The sequence below is a fragment of the Mastomys coucha genome, unplaced genomic scaffold (genome assembly GCF_008632895.1).
Source record: "Mastomys coucha isolate ucsf_1 unplaced genomic scaffold, UCSF_Mcou_1 pScaffold17, whole genome shotgun sequence".
NCBI classification, from domain to species: domain Eukaryota; kingdom Metazoa; phylum Chordata; class Mammalia; order Rodentia; family Muridae; genus Mastomys; species Mastomys coucha.
Genome location: NW_022196899.1, coordinates 17844838 through 17865678, shown reverse-complemented (window position 1 = coordinate 17865678; position 20841 = coordinate 17844838). Strand labels below are relative to the sequence as shown.

At 36.4% G+C, this 20841-nt stretch overlaps 1 protein-coding gene across 2 annotated transcripts in view; it reads left to right on the top strand.

The window, feature by feature from the left end:
• Naaladl2 (N-acetylated alpha-linked acidic dipeptidase like 2) overlaps positions 1–20841 on the top strand; it is an 880490-nt gene that overhangs the window by 358961 nt on the left and 500688 nt on the right. For both annotated transcript variants that reach the window (XM_031376446.1, XM_031376445.1), the window contains exon 4: positions 11234–11353. In XM_031376446.1, coding sequence (XP_031232306.1) covers positions 11234–11353 — 120 coding nt within the window. The remainder of the gene's footprint in view (positions 1–11233; positions 11354–20841) is intronic.

The window sequence follows — 20841 nt, the reverse complement described above, 5'->3', positions numbered from 1 at the left end:
TAAAGTACCTTGCGGTTATTAATTTGTTATTCCTAATATCCTAATGTGCTACTAAAGGAGTGACTCATCTAGAATTTAGGCACTGAATCTCACTTATATAAAAGGACATACTTGGCATTTGCCAATACATCTTCAAGGCCTTTCACATGCCACTGAACAAGGACCTCAGTAATAATAAAGAAACCTTTAGACCCTGATATGTATAGTAAACTACCCAATAAAAATGCTGCTACTATAGAAGCAATACTTAAACACCATTAAATTAATGTTTTGTAAATTATTTGCATCTGCATCTTCAGAAACTGGAAATATATATTTTTTTTGGAGGATCAGCAGTCTCAACTAATCTGGATCCCTGAGAACACTCAAAAACTACTCAGCTATTAAAAACAATGAATTTATGAAATTCTTAAGGAAATGGATGGATCTGGAGAATATCATCCTGAGTGAGGTAACCCAATCACAAAAGAACATACATGGTATGCACTCTCTGATAAGTGGATATTAGCCCAGGAGATCAGAATACACAAGATACAATCCACAAACCACAAGACCAAAGTGTGGATGCTTCCTTCCTTCTTAAAAGGGGAAACAAAATACCCATGGAAGGAGTTGTAGAGACGAAGTATGGAGCATGGACTGAAGGAAGGACAATGCAGAGACTGCTCCACCTGGAAATCCTTCCCATATTCAGTCATCAAATCCAGACACAATTGTGGATACCAGCAAGTGCTGGCTGACAAGTGCCTGATATAGCTGTCTCCTGAGAGGCTCTGACAGTGCCTGACTAATACAGAAGTAGAGGCTCACAGCCATCCATTGAACTGAGTACAGGCTACCCAATGAAGGAGCTAGAGAAAAGACCCAAGGAGCTGAAGGGTTTACAGCCCCTTAGGATGAACAACAATATGAACTAACTAGTACCTTCAGAGTCCCAGGGACTAAACCACCAACCAAAGAGTACACATGGTGGGACTCATGGCTCCTGCAGCATATATAGCAGAGGATGGCCTAGTCAGTCATCAATGGGAGGAGAGGCCCTTGGCCCTGTGAAGGTTCTATGCCCCAGTGTAGGGGAATGCCAGGGCCAGGAAGCATGAGAGGGTAGGTTGTCAGCAGGGGGAGTGGGGAGGGAACAGGGATTTTTGTTTTTGCTTTTGCTTTTTTTTTTTTTTTTCGAGACAGAGTATCTCTGTGTAGCCCTGGCTGTCCTGGAACTCACTCTGTAGACCAGGCTGGCCTCAAACTCAGAAATCCACCTGCCTCTGCCTCCTAAGTGCTAGGGTTAAAAGCGTGTGCCACAATGCTGGCCCTTGTTTTTGTTTTTCATTTTCTTTTGTTTTTTTATTTTTTTCCAGCGGGGAAACCGGGAAAGGAGTTATGATATGTAAATAAAGAAGATATCTAATAATACTAAATAAATAAATAAATAAACAAACTTGATCACCAACCAGGCAGCATATACCAGCTGATATTAGACCCCCAACACATATACACCATAGGACTGCCAGGTCTGGGCTTAGTCAGAGAAGATGCACCTAACCATCAAGAGACTGGAGGCTCCAGGGAGTTTAGAGGTCTGTTGGTGTAGGGAGATGGAGGCTGGGGACATCCTTTTAGAAACAGGGGGACAGGGAGAAGGTATGGAATGTGGAACAGTCGTAGGGTGGACCAGGAGGGGAATAAAATCTGAAGTTTAAAATAAATAAATAAATAAATGAATAAATAAAATATTAAAAAAGTAAAACTATATAATTTTATTTAGTATTCCCTTCTTTAAAATTCCACGAACGACCTAGCTCCTATCTTTTCCTGTTATATATCATGGGGATGTCAAGGCACTAGGATTGTGAATCATCTGGTTATATAGAATCCATAAGTGGAATAGGAAGGAATAAATTCATGCATTCTGATGCTCAGCTTGTTTTCTTAATTCTATAGAGTCCAGGATTACCATCAAGAGGGAATGAATCCTCCCATATCAATTAATGCAATCAAGATCACTCCTTAGCAGGTATCCCCAGAGATCCAACTCCCTGCTTGCTCTGCATTCTTAAAATTAAGAGCTACCTTTAACAGAAAGGCATGGTCATATCTCTTATTTGGTTACTTTTATTATGTCATTGGTTGTTCATATTTTCTGTTTTTAGATACTCAATTTTGGTGTGTGTGTTCTAGATGAGCTTGTCATCTTGACAGAAACCTTTGGCCCTGATAGGATCTCATTTCGAGATGTCATTTTAAAGTTACATCAACTATGCTGAGAGACATATAAAAAAATGTAAAACTCAAATTTCCAACTTTTACATAGTTAGATCAAACACAGGAGTAGAGGTTTTGTCTTTGCCCAGTCTCACACTGTCTTTAGTTCTCTGCTTATTTTCCTGTGTATAAAATGAAGATAATGACAAGAACCTCTCCCTTTGACTGTCTTATCAAGATGTGAGAAGATAACAACTATACCTCGTTTCTGGTTAGGGGGTGTGGCCACACAGAATGCTTTAGTAGAAGTAACTTTTAAGGCAGCAATAATTTTGTTTTATACCTGAGCACAGGTTCACTTGATGACTAATTTTTCATTTTGGTTTTCCTCCTTAGGACTCTTCTCACTCACTCCACTTTAGAAATGCAAATGTATCACTCCTCTGTGTGAGTTATGATCCCTATTTTCAACCATGTGCTATTCTTGTTACACACATACATGCAAACACACACACACACACACACACACACACACACACACACCACTTATTCATTCTTTGTTTGGTTGCCTCCTTGGACTGTGTTCTGAAAACAAGAAAATGATCCCGGCTACTGCATGATTGATAAATTCCTAATTATCTTTATTAGCACATACATGTATCACAAAGTATATATTTCATTACAAATCTATATTATCCCATCATGTGATATTCCTACAAACAAGAATGAGAATCTATCAGAAGTCCAATTTATCTTTTAATAAACTATATAGCTCTGTCATTTTTAAATAGATTATAATATAGCCATCTGGCTTAAATAAGTCTATCAAACAGAATTTTAAATTTCTATACCAATTAACTTTGGAATAATATTAACTTTGATTGATATTCAGTGTTTCTAACTTGTGTGGTTATTGACTCTGAGAGAATAAAGCTGAATAGAAATTAGAAAATTAACTATCTTATTTGGAAATAATACTCCCTGTTTACATTTGTTTTGTGCATATGTGAGCTGCATATTTAATATTTGATGTAGATTATTTTATGTATTTTTGTTAGTCTAATGTCCTTGTTTTTAATTAATGAAATATGTATCTTCACTTCATCTTAACATTTTATGAATCATCTGCAGAATATGTACTAAACAGTATAATTTCCATTTAAATAATCTATGAAAGTTCCATCACTAAACAATGGAGTAACAAGGTCAAGGAAGTTACTGTAACAGACAGTTATTATTTTCTTACCTCACATCCATTTAAAAATACCCAAAACACTTTTACATCTATATTTGATTTGTTTAGAGATAACATATCCATTTAATATTTTTATTTGTTCTATATAATTCATTATACTTTATCTTATTTAAATCAACTTACCATGATACTTTCCCTCCCTCCCATTTCAAGATAATAAAATAAATTAAAATATGAAATATTTAAAAATATTGTACTTCTTCAGTAAATTAAAAAATATTTTAGAAGCTATTTTTCTTCATATTTGTAAATTAATTTTAATAATTTCATCATTCATGAATATTATGTTTGCATCCTTTCAACCCTTGCTTCTTCACTCTTCAACTCTTCTAATGTTCCTCCAACTCCTTCTCAAGTCTGTGACATTCTCTCCTATAATTACTAATGTTTTAACACAAATACATGCATGTACACACCCACACGTATATGCACAGACTGACAGACACACACACACACACACACACACACACACACACATGTCTATTGGGTAATGGGTCCACTAAGTGTTGCTCATGTGTACATGTATTTAGGGTTGGCTACTTGGGTTTAGATAATGTTCATGTTATATGTTATCTGTATTAGATGATTAAAAAGAATATCTCTCTCAAAAAACTTGTTCCCTGTCTCTCAGAAACCAATGGTTTCCTTTATTCCTTTGTCTAAATGTAGGGCCTGAGAAATTTCCCCCATGGCATTAGCAAGTTGACTGGTATGATTGTATAAAGTTTAGATGTCATGTGCGCAGCATCACTGTCCACTAGGAGTACAGCAGCACTAGAAGACACTATCTAGTATGATGAATCATGGTTCTCTGGCTCTTACATTTTTTTCTGTTCCCCTTTTGTGTGTCTGCTTAAGGTCTAATTAACTTTATTCTTCCCAGTGCATACATCTTAAGAGAAGGAGCCATTCAGAGTGCATAGGAAATGTTTTCTTGGGCTCTGCTAAGGATTATGTTGTCTGCTTTGAACAGAACATTGATATGTTAAGCCCAGTTCTTCAGTATGACTGGTTTTAAATATAGTTTCTGAAAGAATTTTAGGATAAAAGTAATCCATGGAGGTGGAGGCTGATTTTATATTTTAAAATGTTATGTTTTAGGTTTTATGAGAGCAAGAATGTGCTATCTCTCTCTCCCCCTCCTTCTCTCTCTGTCTCTGTCTCTCTCTCTGTTTCTCTCTCTGTCTCTCTCTGTATCTCTGTCTCTGTCTCTGTCTCTCTCTCTCTCTCTCTCTCTCTCTCTCTCTCTCTCTCTCTCTCTCTCTCTCTCTCTCTCTCTCTCTCTCTCTCTCTCTCTCTCTCTTCCCATCCCCTCCACAACCCCTCTCATGTAGGGAGTCAATCAAAAAGGCAATCACTCAACAAGTAGACTTTACAGGCATTTTGGCATTTTATTCTCAGTCTATAGAACATGCAAAACGTAAACAAACTCTATTATTTGGGTTGCTAAGGCTGTAGAAGTTTGGGATGCCAGCAGAACACACCAAGACAGAATGACTATCAGAGATTCTATTTTGATGGTTCTCATACAAAGGAAAACAAATCGGCAAATTATTTTACTTTTTGTGTGTGGTGGGTGGGGATACGAAGTGTACTTGTCATAAATATCTGTTTGGGAGGAGTGCTCTTGTCCTTACAGATGTGTAGAGGACACAGACTGATGTTAGTCATCTTCTAGCACCTGTCTCTTTTGTTTTGGATGCAGGGTTTCTCACTGTTCCTAGAGCCCATTTATCCACATCCCTCAGTGACACATGTTGCAGGGATTATCTTATTTGTCCTCATGACTGAGGTTATGTGCTAAGCTTTTTGGATGTTCACTGTGGATCTGAACACAGGGCTTCAGCTATATACATCAAACCCTATCTCCTAACCCCTAAAAAAAAATGTAATTTTAAACAGGCTGAGTGGTCCTGTTTAACTAGACATCACCATGAACATTTCTTCAACCAATGGGATCCTTTGTTAAAACTTGAAATGACTTTCAGGAGATGACTACAGAGGGTCTGTGCTGCTCCAAAACTGAGTGATAAAATGTAGACAGATGGTTTCCTTTTTCTAGGCCTTGGTATCTTTATGGCATGATGTGGTACCAATATAGGATTGCTAGCTGAGATGGGGATTCTATGCTGTGTGCCTGGCACATGGATTTATCAAGTATTATTTTTGTTATTGTTATTGTTCCAAAGCATGACTAATTAATAGCTTTAAAGCATGACATTTTAAGGAAATATTTTTTTCACAAAAAAAGGAACACTTTTAGCAAGTGTTTGATAGCACAACATAATTTCTAAAATTATTTAATTACCTTAATATTTTATAATACTCATTACACAAGAAGACTTGCTTCCAAATTTCTATGACTTTTATTTAACAACTATTTCAGTTCAAGACAATTCCATTAAAGACCATGGACATCATCCTTCTATAGAGAGTGTCATTTAACCATATTTCCATTCCAAGTTTAGCTAATATCTCATAACATTCCATCTACTTAAATATTTTACTGGAATCCTCAGTTATTTCTATGTGGTCTCAACCTAGTAAAATGATTTTATTTTAATGTAGGCTAATATAGAGTGTTGCTTTTCTGTTGTTTTTGCTTTAGTTTGTTCCTCATTCAAACTTAAATATAAAATTTGACTTCATCCCCAGTTTGGGAATAAACTGAATACTGTGTTCCTGGTGGCTTAGTGGATGATTTTCTAGCGTGGCAGGAGAAATACAGTCAGAAGAGAGTCATTGTGGCAATAAACAGACATGGAAAGAAATGGTTTTGGCCTTTTAGCATATCATTATATATTGATTTGAGCATCAAATCAATTCAGTAATTTTTGTTGGGTATGGTTTTCATTTTTCTTTTAGGTAAGTATGAAAGATTTTCAGAAAGAACATGCTCAAAGAAGTCTTTAAAAGCTAATAGATGTATTTATCTATCCACCAAATCATCAAAAAACTGAGACTACCGTAACTATTGGTATTTAGAATATAGCCGCAATACACATTAGCTAAAACTGATTTGTATAGTTTTATCTGTACTGAGAAACTCATGTGAACAGAAAATCTCTTACATGCCAAAATCTTCAATCTGATGGCCTGTCTTTAGCATGAGGTGAAGAAATGATTGAACTTTCCATAAAATATTCAATAATGTAATATTTTTATGATTGATATTGTTGTAATTATAATAGATAGATAGATAGATAGATAGATAGATAGATAGATAGATAGATAACCATATCTATATATGTATATATATATATGAACAAAAAGCCACCATGGGTGTTTATCCACCCAAAACTGTGAAGTTTTCCCTCAACCATTTCAAAACATGACAAATATGTTCATTAATATGACCAATAGAGTAGTAGTCTATTTTCAAGTGCTGTTATTGAATCTCAAGTAATTAATGTATAACTTACTAATTTGAAATGAAAAATAAGAATTTTCTTCTTTTACAGTGCAATCATTAATATTATGTGATAATTTATTTAATCAGACTGTTAAGATTATAGATCAATGTTTATTCATATGGTTATAGTATCTACAAAATCAAAAATTATATTAAGGTATTGATTTTATCATATTTTACTAAGAAAATTATAGCAATTCTGACAGAAATGTTTTAACAATTATGTTACTTTTCAAATACACTTAAAAATATAACTTACCTTCTTAGATATTGCATAACTATTTAAATACAAGCTTCAGGAATTAACAATGTATGTTGAATAATTGGAGAAAATAGTGTGCAATGCACTATTCCACAAGAAATTTTCTAGTCATAGAAATTTAAACTATGTGCACACACACACACACACACACGCACACACACACACACACATGAATGTACATTTTCACACACATGGACTCTAACACACTCATACAACACACACCATGGGCACAGGAAAGAGCAGTCCTTAACAGATGCAGACACACATTATTGGAAAATAAAGCTATTGATAGTTTTATAATTGTACAAAGGTGAAACACAATTTATGTTAGGTAAGGTTTGGTATGGGCCTTGGTATATTAGTCAAGTTTTGAAGATGTTGGAAACGAGAAAGCTAAAATGATGGTATTCTTCAGCTTTACTGAATCTAGACTTACTTAGAGGATAAAAGGACCTGTAGTCATGCCTATGGGAGACTATATCGACAGCATATCGACAACATTAAGTGCAATAAGAAGAGTCGCCCACTACGAGTTGCATTTTTGCCTGGTTTGGATCAAAGATTTTGTTCTATGGAATATGGAACGGGAATCGGAATGCATCCGTTGCTTCTTGACTGCTTATAGTACTTGAAATTTTTCGAAACAAAATCCTCTGCTCAAAGAGATTATCTAAGGATATTGTTTAAGTCCTGCCAGATACCTTAGTTTTAGCTAAGAGGTCTGAATCCCACTCGCTATTGCTCTGTCTACTTCCTCTCACTCTTTTCATCATCCAGTCTATGCTAAGCTATGATTTCTTTTAATTTGAAATTCAAAGGAATATATTTTGTATTACATAAATTTGAACCTGCAACCATTATTTTGATAACAGACATTTCAGAAAGCAGAGCTGAAAGAAATCACCTTGCCTGCTAGGAATGTCTTTGACGGGTCCTGCAGTTCACAATTTTGCAAGAAGAAAAGCATTAACAGGAGTCAGGACTACTGACAGAGGTGTCACATAATTATAGGTGTTTTACTTGAGAAAGGGGGGAAGGACTCTTAAAGAGAATGATACAGAAGTAGGGTGTGGTGGAATTGTGGCACCAATAGTTATTTGATGCCGTGTTTTCAAGACCAGAGCATATCTTGGTGAAGAGACATATCAAATGATCAGCATTGATATCAGATCATGTGAGCAACTTGAATAATAATGCATAGTTATTCACAGAGAACTTTGTAAATAGTAATAATAATAATAATAATAATAATAATAATAATAATAATAATAATAATAGTGACTTATTGAGCCCACAAGCATGAGATTGGCATGATTATTACTGATCCTGAAAAGTTGTTTGTAAAACGATGAGTATTGGAAAACCATCATAGAACTTTTTAATTTGTATAGGGGGGTTAAGTCAGAGAAGCAATGTACTGGCGGGTTTTATGTGTCAACATGACACAAGCTGGAGTTATCACAGAGAAAGGAGCTTCCCTTAAGGAAATGCCTCCATGAGATCCAGATGTAAGGCATTTTCTCAATTAGTGATCAAGGTGGGAGGGCCCAGCCCATTGTGGGTGGTGCCATCCCTGGGCTGGTAATCTTGGGTTCTATAATAAAGCAAGCTGAGCAAACCAGTGGAAGTAAGCCAATAAGCAGCTTTCCTCCATGGCTTCTTCATCTACGCCTGCCTCCTGCTTCCTGCCCTGTGTGAGTTCCTTTCCTGAGTTCCTTTGGTGATGATCAACAGTGTGGAAGTGTAAGCTGAATAAACCCTTTCCTCCCCAACTTGCTTCTTGGTCATGATGTTTTGTGCAGGAATACAATCCTTGACTGTACTGGCTGGTTGTGTTTCAACTTGACACAGGCTGGAGTTATCACAGAGAAGGGAGCTTCAGTTGGGGAAGTGCCTCCATGAGATCCAGCTGTGGGGCATTTTCTCAATTAGTGATCAAGGGGGTAGGGCCCATTGTGGGTGGTGCCATCCCTGGGCTGGAAGTCTTGGGTTCTATAAGAGAGCAGGCTGAGCAAGTCAGGAGAAGCAAGCCAGTAAGGAACATCCCTCCATGGCCTCTGCGTCAGCTCCTGCTTCCTGACCTGCTTGAGTTCCAGTCCTGACTTCCTTTGGTGATGAACAGCCATGTGGAAGTAAGCCAAATAAACCCTTTCCTCCCCAACTTGCTTCTTGGTCATGATGTTGTGCAGGAGCAGAAACCCTGACTAAGACACTGACTAAGAAAGTAGGGAATCCCTGTGACAACCTGGCCATGCTTTAGAGAGGACTGTGGAAGAACTTTGGAACTTTAAGATAGAAGAGCCATTGGGATGTTAAGAATTCTGTAGGAAGCCGGGCAGTAGTGGAGCATGCCTTTAATGCCAGCATTTGGGAGGCAGAGGCAGGCAGATTTCTGAGTTCAAGGCCAGCCTGGTCTACAGAGTGAGTTACTGGACAGCCAGGGCTAAAAAGAATTCTGTGGGATGAATCTGTAGGAGCTTGCTTGGACAATAATAGTGAGAACAGTGCAAATTATGGAGGCCTAGCTTGTGAAATTTCAGAGGGAAGGTTAAAGACTCTTATCAGGGTCCTTGCTGTTTTGATTGTGAAGATTCTGTGGTTTTGGTTAGCTGGGGCTGAAGTATCAGCTGTTATTAACAAGATATCAGAACTACAAAAGCAAACCATTGCATTACTGGGACTATTGATGCTGGTTAGCTGGAACTAAGAAATTAGTGGTGATTAAGAAGAGACCAGCATCATTGAGATGACATCTTCTGAGACATGTTTACTGAGAGCACAAAGAAGCTGTGTTCCAGAGATAGCCAAAGGTTGTACCCAGTGCTGCAGCTGGACTTGTTAATGTGTAAAAGTCATCCAGGTGGTACTGGTTTTGAAGGCATGAAGGCGTCATGAAGAGCCGCTGAGGCTTAGCACTGTGAGAGGCCATGGAAGGGGATTGGTGAAGGTGCAGCCTCAGGTGCAATTGATGGTTCCAGGGCTGAAGGGTTCATGCAAATTATTTGAGGCTTAGCACCATGAAGACAGTCTATGAGTGGCTATTGGTAAAGCCTAATTGCAGTGGAAGACAGCAGTATTTTGGAGATGCCAGTACCATGAGATGACTAGCAAGAGCAGGAGTATAGGTAGCTCGAATCTAAAAGACAAGGTGTGTGTTATAAAGGATAGAGCTGGAGAAGTGACCCAAGCCTTTGAAGGAGTTCAGAAGATCATGAGTGGATCCCAAATATTGGACAGTTATAGTTTGATTTTAATTTTGATTGTGTCATTGCCCTTATATTTTTTCCTCTTGAAGTAGGAAAGTATTTTAGTGAGTTAAGATACTTTGAACTGTAAAAAGACTGAATTTCAAAATAGAGTGGATATTTTAAGGGATTGAAATTTTAATATGTTAAAATTTTAAAGAGGTGGAACTTTTAAAGATCTTTATGCCTTGGGGATGAATAAGATAGTAAGGGTTGAGGCTTAATAGTGATGTGTTTACCTGTCAAGTTGACAAAGGGTCAGTTGTACTGGCTGGTTTTGTATGTCAACTTGACCCAATGTGGAGTTATCACAGAGAAAGGAGCCTCCCTTGAGGAAATACCTCCATGAGATGAAGCTGTAAGGCATTTTCTCAATTAGTGATCAAGGGGAGGGCCTTTTGTGGGTGGTGCTATCCCTGGACTAGTAGTCTTGTGTTCTGTAATAAAGCAAGCTGTAAAAGCAAGGGGAAGTGAGCCAGTAAGCAACACTCCTCCATGGCTTCTTCATCCCCTCCTGCCTCCAGGTTCCTGCCCTGTGTGAGTTCCTTTCTGGACATCCTTTGGTGATGAACAGCAAAGTGGAACTGGAAGCTGGATAAACCCTTTCCTCCCCAACTTGCTTCTTGGTCATGATGTTTTGTGTAGAAATAGAAAGAAATATAAGACAAGCAATGACTAAGATTTATTCTTGTGATCAGAGGCATCATTGTAACCTGTCCTTAGAAAGTCAAAATTAGGACAGAATTTGAGATAAAATTGAGTTGCATTCAAAGATTTGAGTCACTACAAACAATTGGGTGACTGCCATTATATTTACTATAAGGCTTTACTTTTCTTTATATTTTCTCCTTTTTCAGGCTGATGTCATCGATGTGAGTTATGGAACTGTGGATGATTTAAAACGGATTACAAAGCTGAAAAATACTACAAATCAAATTGCACTCCTGAAATTAGGAAAATTACCACTACTGTATAAGGTTAGTCCAAAGGCTCTTATTTGATGATAGAGCAAATCAATTTTTTGTGCTGTTTGAGGTAGGTGCTTATGAAATGAGAGAGAGAGAGAGAGAGAGAGAGAGAGAGAGAGAGAGAGAGAGAGAGAGAGAGAGAGAGAGAGAAAGAGAATTGAGATCTTTATGGAAAAGTTATTGATGCTTATATTCAATATGTGGTGATATGTCTTAAACTGGAGAATAAAGAGTCTGTGAACTCCTAATCAAGAAGCATACTATATAAAAGTCCACATCTAAAACACTGATGAAGAGAACTTGAGCTTCCTCTTAGGCTATATGTAAAATTTCCAATCTGTTGTCAAAACTGGTTAATGTCTGTGTATATCTGTCCCGTAGATGAGAACATAATTGACTTATACTCTTCTGTGATTAATTTATTAAAATGAAACTTTACAGTTACTGCCTGTTCTCAGGAATCTAATTAAAAATAATAGGGTAAAAAGATACAGAAGTTTTATTTATGTTCATTTAAATTGAACTTTATTAACACTTATCCACTAGATGGGTTTCTATAATTAAAGCAGTTCAAACTAAATGCTGGATAAGGATCTAGCACAAAGTATAGTTAGACGTGCTGGTGTTGCTTCATCTTCGATTTCAGTTTAGAAAGAGTGCTCATTGGGTTTATGTCCCAGGCAGCACCTTGTTCTTGTGATAAATTGGACATTTTCTTATCCAATCTTAAAAGGTCTTGCTAATTCTCAAGCCGAAAAATATTTCCATGAAAAGTGTTGGATGACTTAGTAAGAAAAATGAGACCAGGTGTGATGGCATATAATTTAATCCCAGAACTCAGAAGGCAGATGCATGTGGCTCTTTGAGTTTGAGGCTAGCCTGTTCTACTTGACTCCATGTTTCATATAAGCAAATATGGGGAAGAGAGAGAAAGTGCTTTCAAGAAAAGCTCTCCATTTGGACACAAGTTTTCATTGATGTGAAGAATCTTTCACTCCTCTTTGCTCTTACTCAGTAAGGCATACTAGTCAGAAGACTTGAACTTTCTAATTTAACTGTCCAAAATTCACCTTGACTAACAGGAAAAAGTACCACTTGATATACTGCCTACAAATAATGGTAAAAAGCAGCCAAAAGACTGGAGTTGGTCATTTCAGCTTAAATCACTCTTCGTACAAATTGACTTTTTTATCAGACTAGTAGCATGCAAGAAGGCAGAGCCTGGGGCCCCTAAACAAAGCAAACAAATGAACAAACATACAAAAATACAGTGAATTGTTTTTGAATTTGCTCTCTAATAGAGCATTGGGAATCATGGGACCTCCGAATTTCTGAGTTAATTTATTATTAGCTCAAAGTTCTCGCTAAGTTCTTTATCAAAATATTTCTAGTAAATCTTACCTTGAATAAAAAGAATTTGTAACTTGAAAATACTCTTTCACCATAATCATCTTAGGCTGCACGTCTGTTTAATAAACCAAGCAAATTCGGTAGATTCATGGAGTAGGGTAAGCACTTGTTTAATGTCTGTAAAAAGTTTAGTGCAAAGGTACAATGTGCCAGCTGGGCTTTTGTGAAGTCATCCAGCACTCTGTTGATTTAGCAGCCTGTTAACATCATTGCATATTGAAATACTTTCTAATTAATAATTAAAAATGATAAAATTATTTTATTATGCTAAGTACATCTCACATGTTTTTGAATTAAGAGTTGGTGTTTTTTTATTAAAATATACATTTAGGATACAAGCTTAATAAGGAAGTTTTTAATAAATTGGTATCCATTCCTTTTCGAGTATGGAGATTCAGTATAAATGTATTTGCTTCTGGCTCGAATATGTCATAATCCAAAGAAAATATCATCAGATTTTAGTTAGAGAAGAATATCAGTGGTTTGGTTTGAGAGTGCATGTCAAGTTTATTCCACAACAAAACAATTTCATTAAAGAAAAGTATAAAAAGCAAAAAAAAAAAAACTAGAAAATTATTTAGTTAATCTTAGGATATACATAGATTGGGCAACCTAGACTTATAAAACTATATACTATGAATTAAATTTTCAGGTTTGTTTTGGTTTTTTGAATTTTAAAATGAATTAAAGAAATTGAGGAGTAGATAAAAATGTCATCTGTGAATCTGAAAAATTGAGCTGAATTACTTGAGGATTTTTAAATCTGAATAAAGAAAGCAGAGGGGAATATAAAACTTAGACTTAATTATAGATATCATTTAAGTTTATATTTGTGGTTATAAAAAATAGTGAAATACATGTTAATTCTCTGAGTCTTTGAGCTTCCAGGGTATATAATGTATCATCTTTCCTAATTAATTTGAATGTTTTAAATTTTAGCCTTTGCCATTTCTCAAAGTGTAGAGACATGTTCAGTAGACATTGTAAAGTAGCCTTATCCACATTAGTTAATATAAGAAATTGTCAGTCCTCATCTCAAAATAAAGAAGTTCATATTGTTTTATGAGTGGGGGTTGTGATCTGAGATTTGAGAGATTGCAAATTTTATAAATAGAGGCCTTAGCATTGATTAGCTTACTCAATTTGTTTTAGTAAACGTAAGATTAAGTTCAGGTAAACAATAATTTTCACACAGTTATTGAAGAAATACATACATTAAAAATGAACAAAGGAAATTTTTTGTATGTTATTCAGAAAATTAATTTATTCTGTAATTGAGTGTCAATTTAAGTATGATCTGAAACCTTTATACATAGTTAAATTGTTTTCATCAGAGTTAACATCGTCTCTGTGATGATCCTTGTATAATTCTTTGGAATTGTATTGGTATTATAGTTAGGTGTGTGTCTTAATCTTTACTGACATAATTTCAACATGCATAGAGTAATAGAGACCCTTCCATTTTACCTCAGACTTGAATTATTTTGTTCTGTGTGAAGCCTGCAGTTTCTTTTCTACTATAAATTTGATTGATTGTATTTCATTTTATGGTGACAGTTATTATACTGAATTTTTGTTTCAGGCTGAAAAGAATCCACATAACAATGCATTTTTTAATGTAGATTTTCAGAATATACTCTAAGACACAAGAAACAAGAACAGTTAATCCTGATACAACATCCCTGCACATTTTGTTTTGAACATGCAGCAGATCTAAAACAACATGTTTGAAATGCATCCCTCCTGTCTTATAACATTTCCATCTCAAGGAATCTTTGTGATACAGATAAAATTAATTAACCCAGATGATCTGATTACCACAGCCCCTGATTTCTGTTAATAGCCATGTTTATCATCCTAATGTGAAATTGGTTTCCAGCAATTTGCTTGATCACAGGCTATGCATGTATTTGACATCAGATAAATATGGAGGGTTGAGAGCCACACATCTGCTAGCATATTTCAGCCCTAGTTCTTCCTTCGCTTTCCAAGAATATAATTTAAAACATCATCACATATGAATTTATGTGTTGTGAATATGTATGATTATGGATGTTCCCATGAGCTAAGAAAAATATTTGTGTGAGTGTATATGCATGTGTGGCTTGTGTGTGTCTGTGTGTGTGTCTGTGTGTGTCTCTCTCTGTGTATGTGTGTGTGCAGGGTGCATATGCAGATATGTGCATGTGCAGAACCCGAAACTGGGAATTGGGTGTGCTCCTTGTTCACTTTTTTCTTTAAGATAACATACTGATTCGTTTTTATTGATTATGTTATTTATTTACATTTCAAATGTTATCTTCCTTCCCAGTTAATGACCTATTTAGAATGAGTTTCACTTTGAAACTTGACAACGCTCTTTTGTCTAGGCTAGCAAGCCAGCTTTGTCTGAGTGACTCCATCTCTGCCTCCACAGTTCTAAGATTCCTGGTGGGTTTCTATGCACTCTAGACTTATACGTTGGGTACTAGGGATCTGAATTCAGTTTCTCATGCTTGCTGGACAGATGCTAGACAAATAGATCCACCTCAATCTACAACGTTTTTAAAGATTGATTTTTATTGATGTTAAATTATGTGTATGTGTGTTAAATAGTGGGTGTACGGATATGAGTCAGGCGTCCACTGAGACCAAAGCTGGCAGATCGATCGCCATGGATCTGGAGTTACAGGTTACAGCAATTGTCATCTGCCTTACAAGGGTGCTGAAAGAAAAAATAAAAAAAAGCACAAGCACCTCAGCTCCTCTACATGAACAGCATATGCTCTTAACCGCTAAGCCATCTCCCCCTCGCCTCTATTCCTAAACACTCCTTCAGCCAACATTTGTTCCTCTTCTTCCATTTCACATGTAATCTCCAAATTTCGTTAATATTCCTTTAATCATCTTATGTCATAGGTGGTGTCCATGTAGGTTTCTATACGTTCCTTCTTCAGAGTAGTCCTCCTCTCCACCCAACAATCCTTCCCATAAACCTTTTCTGCTCAAGCATTTCGGCAGCCAGTGCTCCAGTTTCTGCTTTTACTTTACCTAAGTCAGCTGTGCACTTTTCTTTAGTGTGTTCCCCGAAAGCTTTATCCTGGGTTCCCTGCTCTCACTTCTGATCCAAATAAACGTACCACTCCTGTGGATGTTGACATTGACTCTGATTTCTCGTTTATGAATTGGGCAGCAATAACTATAGAATGCAAGAGAGTCTGTAGAATTGTACAAAGTCCTTTGATGGTGTACCCACAGTGGTATTACTTGGTCATATGATAGGTCTATTTCTACCTTTTTAGGAATTTCTAAAATGGCTACCCTAATTTACCGTCCTGCCATTAATGTGTAAGAGACTCCTCCCATGTTTCCCACATTTGTTGCCATTTGAAATCCATGGATAGTCATTTCAAATGGGGTGAGAAGAAATTTTAAAATTAATGTAATTTGCATTCCCCTTACGGGTAAGGATGATGAAAACTTTTAAAAGTATTTCCTATGCATTTGCTTCCTCTATAGAAATTGCTATTTACCTTCCTTTCCCGGTTTTGATTGAATTATTTTCTTACTATTTAGTTATCTGAGTGCTCTGTGTATTTTACACACTATTTCTCTACTGGATGAGGAGCTGGAAAATATGCTCTCTCAGTGTTTAGACTATAAGCCAATCAATTCACAGTTTACTTTGCTATACAGAAGTTTTTGGCTTCATCAAATCCCATTGTTGATGGCCCATCATACTTCTTTTGCTTGTAGTGTCTTATTCCTATTCATATAAGATAAAGCATGCTGCTCCTTTCTCTTGTATTAGTTCCACAGTATTGGGTCTTTGATTTATTCCAGTTATTTTATTTGGTGTGAGGGTCTGGTTGGAGTGAATGGGAGTATTTCTTTAATTCTTTTAAGTTTGTACATCATGGGTATATAGAAAGGCTACCACTTTTTTAAATTTACTTTTTATTAGATGATTTCTTTATATACAATATCCCCTTTCCCAGGTTCCCCTCCAAAAATAAAATAAAATAAAATAAAATAATAAAAACTAAAACAAGCCTCTATTCCCTCCCCTGTACCCCTACTCATCACCTATCCCCCTCCTGCTTCCTGGCCCTGGTATTCCCCTACACTGGGGAATAGAACTTTCACAGGGCCAAGGGCCTCTCCTCCCATTGATGACCAACTTGGCCATCCTCTCCTATACATATGCTGCTGAAGCCATTAGTCCCTCCATGTGTATACTTTGGTTGTTGCTTTAGACCCTGAGAACTCTAAGGTTACTAGTTAGTTCATATTGTTGTTTGTCCTAAGGGGCTGCAAATGCTTCAGCTCCTTCAGTCCTTTCTCTAGTTCCTTCATTGGGGACCCTGTATTCCATCCAATGAATGGCTGTGAGCCTCTACTTTTGTATTAGTCAACATTGTCAGAGCCTCTCAGGAGACAGCTATATCAGGCTCCTGTCATCCAGCACTAGTTGGCATCCACAATAGTGTCTAGATTTGCTGATTGGATATGGGAAGGATTCCCAGGTAGAACAGTCTCTGGATTGTCCTTCCTTTAGTCTCTGCTCCATAGTTAGTCTCTACAACTCCTTCAATGGGCATTTTGTTCCCCCTTTTAAGAAGGAACGAAGTATCTACTCTTTGGTCTTCCTTCTTCTTCAGTTTCTTGTGGTTTGTAGTTTGTACTTTGTGTATTCCAATCTTCTGGGCTAATATCCACTTATCAGAAAGTGCATACCATGTGTGTTCTTTTTTGATTGTGTTACCGAACTCAGGATGATATTCTTCAGGTCTATCTGTTTCCCCAAGAATTTCATAAATTCATTGTTTTTAATAGGTGAGTAGTACTCCATTGTGTAGATGTACCACATTTTCTGCAACTATTCCTGTGTTGAGGGACATCTGGGTTGTTTCCAGTTTCTGGCTATTATAAATAAGGCTGCTATGAACATGGTGGAGCATGTGTCCTTATTACATGTTGGAGCATCTTCTGCCCAGGAGTGGCATAGCAGGGTCCTCTAGTCGTACTATATCCAATTTCTGGAGGAACCGCCAAACTGATTTCCAGAGTGGTTGTACCAGCATGCAGTCACATCACCAATGAAGGAGTGTTTTCTTTCTCCACAACCTCGCCAGCATCTGCTGTCACCTGAGTTTTTACCCGAGCCAATCTGACTGGTGTGAGGTGGAATCTCAGAGTTGTTTTGATTGACATCTCACTGATGACTAAGGATGTTGAACATTTTTTTAGGTGCTTCTCAGCCATTCAGTATTTGTTAGTTGAGAATTTTGTTTAGCTCTGCACCCCAATTTTAATAGGGTTATTTGGTTCTCTGGAGTGTAACTTCTTGAGTTCTTTGTATGTATTGGATATTAGCCCTCTATCAGATATATAGGATTGGTAAAGATCTTTTCCCAATTTGTTGGTTGCTGTTTTGTCCTATTGAGAGTGTTTTTTACCTTACAGAAGCTTTGCAATTTTATGAGATCCCATTTGTCAATTTTTGATCTTAGAGCATAAGCTATTGGTGTTCTGTTCAGGAAAATTTTCCCTGTGCCTATGTGCTCGAGGCTCTTCCCCACTTTCTTTTCTATTAATATTAGTATATCTAGTTTGATGTGGAGGTCCTTGATGCACTTGGACTTGAGCTTTGTACAAGGAGATAGGAGTGGATCAATTTGCATTCTTCTACATGCTAATCACCAGTTGAACCAGCACCATTTGTTGAAAATTCTGTCTTTTTCCCACTGGATTGTTTTAGCTCCTTTGTCAAAGATCAAGTGACCATAGGTGTGTGGGTTCATTTCTGGGTCTTCAGTTCTATTCCATTGATCTACCTGCCTGTCACCATACCAATACCATGCAGTTTTTATAACAATTGCTCTGTAGTACAGCTTAGGGTCCCCACCAGAGGTTCCTTTATTGTTGAGAATAGTTTTGGCTATCCTGGGTTTTTTGTTATTTCAGATGAATTTGCAAATTACTCTTTCTAAGTTTATGAAGAATTGAGTTGGAATTTTGATGGGGATTTCATTGAATCTGTAGATTGCTTTGGGCAAGATGGCCATTTTTCCTATATTAATCCTGCCAATCCATGAGCATGGGAGATCTTTCAATATTCTGAGATCTTGTTCAATTTCCTTCTTCAGAGACTAGAAGTTTTTGTCAAACAGATCTTTTACTTGCTTAGTTAGAGTCACACCAAGGTATTTTATATTATTTGTGACTATTGTGAAGGGTGTTATTTCCCTAATTTCTTTCTCAGTCTGTTTATCCTTTGTGTAGAGGCAGGCCACTGATTTGCTTGAGTTAATTTTATATCCAGCTACTTTTGCTGAAGTTGTTTATCAGGTTTAGGAGATCTCTGGTGGAATTTTTGAGGTAACTTAAGTATATTATATATCATCAGCAAATAGTGATAATTTGACTTCTTCCTTTTCAGTTCCTTTCCCTTTGATCTCCTTTTGTTGTCTTTTTTATTTGATTTAAGTTTCATTGCATTATGATGAGAAAAGATACATAAATTCAATTTATCTGAATTTGTTAACATTTAAAAACATACTTTTTGTTTTTGTTTTTTAACTTTTATTGCATTATGATGAGAAAAGTTACATGATTTCAATTTATCTGAATTTGTTAACATTTAAAAACATATTTTAAGTAAATAGAATTAAATCACATTCTTGTTTCCCTTTTGTACCCCAACTCCTCCCAGAGATCCCCCTTGAATACCTACAATATATATTTTTGTCATATTTATTAAAATTTATAAAATATTATAACAATAAATCTAAGTATTATAAAAATTGTTTGATATAAAACACCAATCAATTTAACAGTCTTATGTAGACACTCACCTACAGCAATAGTGAAAATACATTTTTCTCCACATAAATTTTAAATACCTCCAAACATATTAACTGTATATTTCAAAATAATACATCACTACTAGTATTTTCTTAAATGAACATAAATATATTCCTTCTGGTCTGTCTGGGCGGTTGTCCTGAGCAGACCTTGGGCACAAGCTCCTTTTGTTGCCTGATTGCTCTGGCTAGGAATTCAAGTACAATATTGAATAGGTAAGGAGAGAGAGGGCAGCCTTGTCTAGTCCCTGATTTTAGTGGGATTGCTTCAAGTTTCTCTCCATTTTAGTTTGATGTTGGCTACTGGTTTGCTGTATATCGCTTTTACTATATTTAAGTATGGGCCTTGAATTCCTGATCTTTCCAAGACTTTTATCTTGAAGGCATGTTGGATTTTGTCAAATGCTTTCTCAGCATCTAATGAGATGATCATATGGTTTTTTCTTCGAGTTTGTTTATATAGTGAATTACTTTGACAGATTTCCGAATATTGAAACATCCCTGCATCCCTGGGATGAAGCCTACTTGATCATGATGGATGATCGTTTTGATGTGTTCTTGGATTCAGTTTACAAGAATTTTATTGAGTATTTTTGCATTGATATTCATAAGGAAAAATGGTCTGAAGTTTTCTTTCTTTCTTAGATCCTTGTGTGGTTTAGGTATCAGAGTAATTGTGGCTTCATAGAACAAATTGGGTAAAGCACCTTCCATTTTTATTTTGTGGAATAGTTTGAGGAGTATTGGTATTAGGTCTTCTTTGAAGGTCTGATAAAAGTCTGCAATAAACATATCTGGTCCTGAGCTTTTTTTGGTTGGGAGACTATTAATGATTGTTTCTATTTCATTAGCAGATATGGGACTGTTTAGATTGTTAATCTGATCTTATTTTAACTTTGGTACCTGATATCTGTCTAGAGAATTGTCCATTTCATCCAGGTTTTCCAGTTTTTTTTTTATAAGCTGTTGTAGTAGGCACTTATGTCTTTTTGGATTTCCTCAGTGTCTGTTGTGATGTCTCCCTTTTCATTTCTGATCTTTTTAATTAAGATAATGTCTCTCTGCCCTCTAGTTAGTCAGGCTAAGGGTTTATCTATTTTGTAGATTTTTCTCAAAGATCCAGCTCCTCGTTTGGTTGATTCTTTGTATAGTTCTTTTTGTTTCCATTTGGTTGATTTTAGCCCTGAGTTTGGTTATTTCCTGCGTTCGACCCCTCTTGGGTGAATTTGCTTCTTTTTGTTC